Source organism: Thermobia domestica, chromosome 5 (assembly GCF_964235325.1).
Source record: "Thermobia domestica chromosome 5, izTheDome1.hap1.1, whole genome shotgun sequence".
In the NCBI taxonomy this organism is placed as follows: Eukaryota; Metazoa; Arthropoda; class Insecta; order Zygentoma; family Lepismatidae; genus Thermobia; species Thermobia domestica.
The window spans coordinates 81,847,996-81,856,163 of NC_137458.1; the positions used below are offsets into that span (position 1 = coordinate 81,847,996).

An 8,168-nucleotide genomic window follows, 5' to 3' on the forward strand; every position below is an offset into this window, starting at 1 on the left:
GGTTTTCGCTTAATTTTATCTTTCTTTTAAAATTGATTAAAGGATGTATCTGTATTGTGATTGGTCATGGTAGATACTGTCGATTTGACGAAGGTAGGATTTGTTCAGGATGATTAGTTATATATTCAGATGAGGAATTAGAATTTTTTTCTTCTAATATATGTTTGTATTCATTCCAGTTTTTTCATGTATCTTTTGTAATTTCGATTTGAAACCAAATTCTATTGCAGTATCTTTTACATCTGAATTAGGAAATGAATGAGTTGTAAAAATTATTGGAAAGTGGTCACTACTACATGATGTAAAATATGTCCACCATTCAGTCTCAATATAATGATTATTCTTTGTTAATGTTAGATCTGGTGCACTAAGGCCATTTGAAGAAATTCTGGTGGGAGCTCCATTATTTAAATAGAGATATTGAGAGGCTGCTAATTTCGATAAAAATAATTTCCCAGCTGAATCTGTGCGATTCGATTCAAATATGAAATGATGTATGATCATATCTCCTTCAATGTAATTTATATTTAAATTGTTATTTAGTAATTGATCCCCAAAATTGTCATCTATGTGAGATTTAGGTGGTATATAAATATTAAGAAATTTGATATTGTTTACAATGAATCCTAGCGTTTGACTATGTAGAGAATTAGTAATATTTGGAAGTGTAAAAGTGGAATATGAGGGTTTTTAATACAAATTGCAATTCCTTCATGCTTATCTGTTCTGTATTGATAAACTACTGTATAGTTTCTGATTTGGAATGTGAACTTGGTATTGCACCAAGTTTCTTGAAGTAAAATTATATCAGAATAAAAAAAATTAATTAAATTGTAAATATGGTGGATTTTACCCCTAGCACTCTGACAATTCCACTGAATTATTGTGAATCTATTGAGTTGATTCTGTTTTTTCCTAATTTAAATTTAGTGAAGAGTATAAAGATGTTAAAAGAGCCTCTAAATGAGTGTCAAATTTGTTTGCTAAAGAGCCACCAAAAAGAAAATATGCACTTTCTAATTGCATCTTTATATTTGATGTTAGTGTCGGTAATTGTATCTTACCCTTCCGTCTTGGACAAGGCATGAAATGAGGTTGAGAGTTTATCTCTATTTGATTCTGAAATTGTCTTCTGACTTTTATTGGTGAAAGGAGTTCTTATCATTGATTCTTGGTGTGAATTATTCGTATAACGTTATTTTTTCTTTAGATGGAGCGATTTTTCTCATGCTCATGAGTTGTAGCTAGTTCTTTAAATTTCGAATGTGTGACAAACGGTCTTTCAATCGTGTACTAATAAAGTCGTCCCCAATATTCGTTTTGTTCGGAAGAGGGACAGAAATTAGATTTGGTGCATCATTAATATTTCGTCTTTTCTTTTCTAGGGGTGATTCCCTAACATTGGTTTTCTGTTGTAAAACTTGAGGGGTATATGTATTATATAACAGACTAGCATATGTTGTGTTTGCTTTTGCTTGATTGGGATATTCTCTATTTTCTATGTGTTTTGTGAATACTCCCTGAGAAAGTTTGTATGAAGGGTTTGATTTACCATTTTGTATTTACTAATTTATATGCTTCACTAAATGAGATTTTGTTTATTGCCATTAATTATACAACGTGTCTTTCTCTCAGTTTCTCAGGACAATCAGTCCTATCTGCCATGTGCTGTTGACCACAATTAATACATTTGCTTGAATTCGTACATGTTTCAAATGGATGATTAGCACCACCATTTTTACACAATGTTTTGTTTAAACGGCAATTTCTTTTTAAATGACCGTATTTATATCAGTCATTTAAACACGTCTTATAGAAGGAATATATGTATCAACTTTTTTGCACATATAATATAGCTTCACGTCTAATGGTAATTGTTGTGAATTAAAGGTAACACTGACTGTTTTGGCCGGTTGAATTTCGCCATTGGTATCCTTTCTATATTCTTCTCGCCGATGTTATTGGAACGTCGCATTGAATATCTGTTAGTGATTCATCTATTGTAACATTGGTATCTATATCCATAATTACTCCCGTAATGTAGCTCAGATGATTCGGTATAAATGCTTCCCTTTATTTTGTGTTAATATACCATGTCTAAGAAATTATTTGCTTCGTCGCCTGATCGGAATTGAACTTTAAGGAGATTTCTACCTATGCCTTCATTTTTTTCTATTCCTGAAATTTCCGCAAAGTATAGCTTTCGGCTAATTGATATTATATGTTTCCTGCCCAGTTCCAAGTGTTTGGAGTTTATAAAACCGTAATATGGTGGTCAGTGTGATGTTTTGTATTTATTGTGTTCCAACTACGTGAAGTTCGTATTCTGATTTACAATTAATGCTTTATTGTTCATTTTAGTATTGGAATTGTAAATGAGATTATTTCCCGTATTTGACAATACCAGTAATTTTGGGTTTAGATCTAAAACCACAATATTTTCAGCTAGTGACATGTCGTCTATTTGATCCGACATATTATTCAACATATTTGTATCAGAAGTTTCTATTGCTAAAAAATTATTATCCTCATCCATCTTTAAAACTAGAACTTAACCTATAGCTTATTAATCTACTTTAAAGGAAGATTAGGTATAGTTCATGCAAGGGTCATACTATTTATAACTGAAACTTATATCTTAGAACTAATATTATAATAAATAGTCAATAATTTAAAAACAACACACAATCGTTTCAACTGAACGATTTCCTTGCAATTTCAACACTTATTTTGATTTATGCCCTAAGTTAAGGCGTTTATTTTACTTTCGCTAACAGTATAAGCTTTGTTTACCGTATTTAGCAAAAAACCAACACTTAAATGCACTTTGATTTATTATTATCTTTTTATATATTCACACGTCACCAAATTCATATCACCCTACCGACATTTTTCTTCTTTCCTACGTTTCACTTTTTATCAGTCTATATAGAGAATCATGATTTTTAATGTAGTCAACTAAAAATAATATATTTTTGACTTACTTCTTGTCGGATTTCACCCAAAGAGACATTACATGGAATATGATGTTCTCGAAACTTCTTCACCTCCTTGAAGTTTGTAACATTTATGTTTGCTGTTGCTTCAACATACTCCAGGTAAAAATTAGTTTTCTCTTTCGTCGACTTACCAAATGTCCTTTAAAATTAGAAATACAAGATTTATTTGATAAAAACATTTACAAGCTAGTTGCCAACTTTAGATTATAACAAGGAAACACAATACCTGGGAAAAAGAGTGCCTCCATATTGTGCGAGGAGTCCCTTGTTAGATCAATGTTAGTTTATGGTGAACTACATCTTATCCGTGGGTTTTCTCAAGATTATCCCATGTTCTCCAACATTCTCCTTCTACTAATTCTTTCACAATCATTCACTTTCTTTAATGATGCATCTCCTTAAGGATATAAAAATATTGAGAGTAGTATACATGCCATTAACTTTTAGTTTCATCTAAAAAATCTACTATCATATAATGTGTTTTATATGTTCATTACCTCGTAGTTTAAGTTTAATGTATGTTTATCTGAATATTATTCCGAAGAATGGTCGACCGATATTTATTCTAATATTGAAAAAATAGAATATATTTGTATAGAATAAAAATATATAGAATAAAAAATATAGAATAAAAAATATAGAATATAGAATAAAAAATATATTTGTCAATAGTTTTGATACTTTATTTAAACCAGTTTTAAATCAGAAACCTGTAAAATGAAGGATCGACTTTTAGAGACAATATACATATGTACGGTTATTATAGCGGTTTTATATGTTGTTAATTGAAACATGTAGAGTGTAGTAGAAGCGCGAAGCAATTATGATTTATTAAATGCTTAATAATGGTTATGGGTTGACGTATTTCTCAACCATATATCAGGATACGCAAGTAAAAGAAAAAATCTTTAAACACATAAGTAAGTTCGCATTTAAAAAATATTAACTGTTTTCTAACAGTACACTTAATTACTTGATCATTTTGATTATTAAGTATTTCATGAACTTCATATGTCTCTTTTAACATCAATCGATATTTAACAATGGTCTTACTTAGTGAATTTGTCTGTTGACTTGTTATTATTTAACACATTGCCTGAGTAATAGATCTCAAACATCTTGTGCGAGGGTTCATCGACAGGTCCACGCACACGTAAGTTTGTGACGAACATCTTGTTCGTGGGTGTTTTCACGGTTATCCCGTTTCCTCCCACATCCTCTTTCTCCAAGGTTTTCATAATCATTCACTTTCATTAATAATCTTTCTCCTTAAGACTATAACCGTATTGAGAGCGATATACATGGAATTAACTTTTCATTTGATCTAAAAAGTTCTATTAATATATAATATATTTTAATGCACGTCTTGAAGGCGTAGAAAACGTAGCTCAGAATTGATTATAAACATGGGAATAGAAATTCAAAGATAAAATTTGATAACATACACATATATTAAAATAAAAATCTAATGATCTGATGTTGAATAATTGAATAATCACATAGCATGGTATGGACTAGTATGACTTTAAGGGTAGAGAAGACAATGCATAATAAATTACTTTTGTTAACGGCGATAAGTAGAACCTCTGATGGACAGAATGACGGAGTAGAAAAAACTAATGATGAATGCTTTGACTCACAGAGTCTCGACATCAAAATACCCGGAAGAGACTCCGGTAGTATTTATATGATTTTACCGTCATGTCAACATCCTTTGTGCGTCTTTCTAGTTCTAGAAGTCATACCCAGTCATTTGCATCGTAGATGTCAAGGCACTCTAAATTTTCCATTGGATTATGAAAGCTAAAGAATATTCAAACTATCCCCACTTCATACATTGCCTATTTTATACACATTTTCCAATTCAATTAAATATTTTGTTTGATCACACATTGTGGTACACAATAGTATGTTCCTTACCTCGTATTAGAAATTTTATCGTTTGATTAAAGGATATTAAGCATTATAGTAATTGAATATTATTACGAAGAATGTTTGACATATATTTGCTCTAACATTGAAATATTATACTTGCTCTTATATTTTCTATTTAAACCAGTTTTAAATCTGAAATATGAAACATAAACAGATAGCTTTAAGAGACAGGATATTATGAACGGTTAATAGCAGTTTTATATTTATATGTTGTTATTGATTTAAACCTGTGGAATAAGGTGGAAGCGCGAAGTAATTATGCATTATTAAATAGATAATAAAAGTGTAGACAAATATAAATACAGAAAAGAGCAGCTGTAAATACAACTGTGAATAAGCACTGTAAAAGTAAGAGGCAGATTTTTAAACACACAAAGAACTTACCATTTAAATTTTATTAAGTTATTAGATATATTAAAATATTTTTAACAGTACATTTAGCTACTTGATTATTTTGCTTACTAAGTATTTCATGAAATTCGTAAGTTTGTTTCTGACATCAATTGATATTTTAAAATGATCTTTTTAAATGAATTTATCTGCTGATTTGGCATTTTTCAGCAACTGTTTGTCTTCAGTTACAGTTATGAAATTCATTGCCAGTCATGCTCAAACTCACTAAAAACTGCAACATGGATTACACTGTTGTGAAGCTAAGTCCGTTTTTCTCCTTAGTTCAATGTTGACTCACCAATGAAAGTATACATTCTCCATCATGAGCTGGGAAGCTGAATTTTTGTCAGCTACGACTGTTATTCTTAGAAATTGTCTACGACTCACTTGATCGTCTTAAGTAGCAGTGCTTGTTTGCGAGTAGCATATCACTATCAGAGAATTACAGTTACAGTTCTTCTATGAAGCTAGCACAGTGAGAACATCCTCTTTAATACGGCTTTAAAATTTGAATTGTGGTAGTAGTAAGTATGTACTGGACCAACGTTTGACCTCTACGGTCTTCATAACGGACAGGAAAATACAGTGTAAAATACAGAATTTTGTATATATGACGTCTAGCAGCCATAATCATGATGTAGTTAGAAGTTGAAGACTTTTCATTATAAATTCTCATGGTACTAGTTCTTTCCTACCTCCTTAAACTTGAGGAACTTCCTCACCTCCTAGTGTAAATATTTTTTGTCCCTCTTCTCGCAAGCGTACGATTAAATAAAGTTTAAGCTTATATTAAACTTCCAAGTGCATTAGTTTTGATCATTATATTTTGTATAACTTCAGTAACATTTTAAATACAAAATTGAATCTATTGGACAGCATCACAAGCAACACTGGAGATTCTGCCTATAGATTAATGTGTGTTAGTTGTTAATTACATTATAAAACGACTGAACAGGAATAATCTAACAAGGCCAATGCTTGATTTTAGAGGACCAGATTGGCATATATATTATGATTATTGTTTCTTATTCAAGTTCTAAACAAAATGTGATTTCCATTAAAGAAATAGGAGTGTCTTTTCTCTCCATATCATTCAAATAAACCTATTTAGGACGTAACCCAGAATAGCTCATCGTAGCATGTACGTTCGGGAATATGACTGTCTGCCACTTAATTTCATTTAGGACACCATTGGAAAGTCAGCCTAAAATTTTACTATAATCAATATTTTTCTAAATATAATATATTGTTTTAAAATTATGTTGTCAAAATCAGTTCTTCTATAGTAATTTTAAGTGCCGCGCCGAATAGTAAATCACGGGCCATTTAAATACACTATTCTAGGGTTTATTATCCAATATTGTCTTGTTGTACTAAGGTGTAGCATAGTTGTTGTTATCTGTATGGTCTACTACAATCTTGACTAGTATTATCTTTTTATATCAGCATATATTTTAGGTCAGAATCTTTCGCTCTATATGCATATTTCGTTTCAAGGTATTCACTAAAGGTAACAGTTTCTAAAACTACTACATATTAACTAACATTTGACCAAAGAACAACCGATCTTCAATTTTATTTCTTGATTTTCCATGTTGCAAATTCTCAAATTCGATAACTATCGGCTTCTCTTGAAGATTTAAATCTCTTATACAAACTACAAGACATTTTCAAGAAAATATTTAGAATTCAAACCTAGATACTTGACTTTCAGAAAACAACTGAGAATAGTGCAATTTGCTGAAAGAAAACTTTTAAAGCTTATCTAAAATTTAGGGTTCATTTTTATGATAAATATTTCGGAAGTTTCACCATGACTAAAACTCTGCTGCCGGGGTCTGTGGACTGGTTCTCTAATTCAGCTGTCCCTGGAGGCGAGAAAGACTGATTGGAAACAGCCTATGCTATGAGAAGTAATCTTGCATGATGGTTTGTGCATCTACCAACTGAACATGTCTGTAACTCGGGACGTTTGGGAGCTATTATCAGTAGGTCCTGTCCTTTATGACGCGGCGTTGCATAAGGGCACTAAACAAAAAACTGGAAACTTTGTTCCTTCCATTGCAAGATCAAGAAGTTCAAGAACTGGGGTATGAAAGGAGCATTTTATTTTAATTAAATTATCTCTTTCTCGTTCGAACATGATAGCTTAAAACAATATAAAATTCTAAAGAAACTCTAAGATTTGATAGTTTCTTTTTTATATGAAAGTGTAAAACCATATCTAACATAGTATGCCAAATAAAGAAAACGATTTTAAAACATATTTTTGTGTCTAAAATTAAAGTAAAGTCCAACTTCAAATGATTCCGGCTAATGCTTATATATTAGACCCAGGGCCGCTTCTCACCGTATGCTGTAATTGACCAATGTAAATTCAGGAAGAATAAATGTTTATTTGTTACTTAATGACTCCAAAAGAACCTGTCTTTAAAGAAAAGCCGTAGTATAAGAGAAAAAATTAAGGAACTGACACAAAATTGTTGCATTTTCTACTGAATTACGTAGTTGCACTACATATTATTATTATTATTATTATTATTATTATTATTATTATTATTATTATTATTATTATTATTATTATTATTAAATTTTCGTATACATTCTTTGAAACACTAGAGAACTATATGACTTTTGGAAAGAAAAGTAACCATTAATTACTATGATAATATATTTAGTGCGATGTTTAGAATTCACACATGTCGAATTAGAATTGTCGTTTCTGCAGTATATATAATATATCAACCAATATAATATAATATCAATCATGATAAACATGTAAGAAGCATTAAATATTTTTTCTTAATGAATACTATTTACTTAATGCATACTTAATGCGTT

At 30.5% G+C, this 8,168-nt stretch overlaps 1 protein-coding gene across 1 annotated transcript in view; it reads right to left on the reverse strand.

Moving 5' to 3' along the window:
• LOC145685149 (uncharacterized) overlaps nucleotides 1–4,237 on the reverse strand; it is a 60,943-nt gene extending 56,706 nt beyond the window's left edge. The window contains exons 1-2 of the mRNA XM_081757501.1: nucleotides 4,053–4,237; nucleotides 2,985–3,138 (exon numbers count right to left, since the gene is read on the reverse strand). Of these exons, the coding sequence (XP_081613627.1) occupies nucleotides 2,985–3,138; nucleotides 4,053–4,237 (339 nt within the window). The remainder of the gene's footprint in view (nucleotides 1–2,984; nucleotides 3,139–4,052) is intronic.
• Nucleotides 4,238–8,168: the final 3,931 nt, after the last annotated feature.